This window comes from Loa loa, assembly GCF_000183805.2.
Source record: "Loa loa unplaced genomic scaffold supercont3.2639, whole genome shotgun sequence".
Lineage (NCBI taxonomy): Eukaryota > Metazoa > Nematoda > Chromadorea > Rhabditida > Onchocercidae > Loa > Loa loa.
Window position 1 is genome coordinate 1 of NW_018110817.1, and position 1,270 is coordinate 1,270.

Here is a 1,270-nt window from a genome sequence, read left to right on the forward strand (position 1 = left end):
AATAATAAAAAGTTTTTAATAATAAAATCTTTTTAATAAAAAGATAATTCAGTTTTAAATGTCAAATAGCAGGCAGTCTTATTTCTTATACATAACTATTCATTGCATTAGTAAACTTGAATATTTTTCAGAATAGGCAAGGAAATTACTCTCTTCAATATGCATTTCATCTATTTTGTCGTCATCTTCTTCGTTCAACTGGACAACATTCAAACTACAGTAAGTTCATTTAAAGTTAAGAATCAAGACAACATTACAGTATTTCGAAGATATTAAGTTTTTAAGATAATGTGAGATTGATAATTTCATATAATTTGAGAAGGTGCAAACGGAAAAAACAGAGTCGTTTGATTTATCAGTGAACGGAGAACAAATGGGAAATTTGTGGTTATTAGCAGAAGTAGCCGCTAAAATGCCGAAAGCCGAAGTAGCAATTGGAAGACAGACAGGGTTAAACTCAACAAACCAAGAAGAGAGTATTGAACAAAAAGATGTGAGTAAAAGTAAGAAATGGCAATCTAATGAATGTGGAAAGAATATAACAAAAATGGAAGAACATATGAGGACTCATACCGGTGAGAACCCTTATAGTTGCCCCACATGTGGGAAAAGTTTCTCTCGATCATACAATATGAAAAGGCATACGAAGAGTCATACCGGTGAGAAGCCTTACAGTTGCCACACATGCGGAAAAAACTTCCCTGGTTTATCAGAGATGAAAAGGCATGCGAAGATTCATAGTGATGAGAAGCCTTACAGTTGTCTCATATGTGGGAAAAGTTTCCCTGAATCATGCATAATGAAAAGGCATATGAAGACTCATACCGATGAGAAGAGTTATAGTTGTCCCACATGCAGGAAAAACTTTCTCTCAAACAGACTATATGAAAAAACATATGGGAATTCATACCGACAAGATGTCGTACAGTTGTGAGGTATGCGGGCAGGTTTTCAAACGAAAACCGTATTTGAAAAGTCACATGAAAACTCACGTGAAAAATAGGCCACTCTTCAACTGTACTGTCTGCGGCAAATGCTACCTGAATTACGACCGGTTGAATTTACATAAGAAGAATCATGAAAGAAGCTGAATTACGTGCTATTATTTCTGATGTATGCTAATTATTTATATTTTCCATTAGTTATATTCTTTTCCCTTTGTCTTATTTTATGTTATTACTGTCACCTTGCGTTACTCTTATTATTGTTAGCGCTTGTTCATTAGTTATTTTTTTTTGTTCCTATATACAAGTAGTTTTGTTCTTTCTCC

At 33.9% G+C, this 1,270-nt stretch overlaps 1 protein-coding gene across 1 annotated transcript; it reads left to right on the forward strand.

The window, feature by feature from the left end:
• Nucleotides 1–123: 123 nt before the first annotated feature.
• LOAG_15762 (zinc finger protein) lies at nt 124–1,267 on the forward strand. The gene is made up of 2 exons (XM_020448967.1): nt 124–219; nt 320–1,267. The coding sequence occupies exons 1-2, from the start codon at nt 160–162 to the stop codon at nt 932–934; spliced, it is 675 nt and encodes a 224-aa protein (XP_020300924.1). The 5' UTR covers nt 124–159; the 3' UTR covers nt 935–1,267.
• Nucleotides 1,268–1,270: the final 3 nt, after the last annotated feature.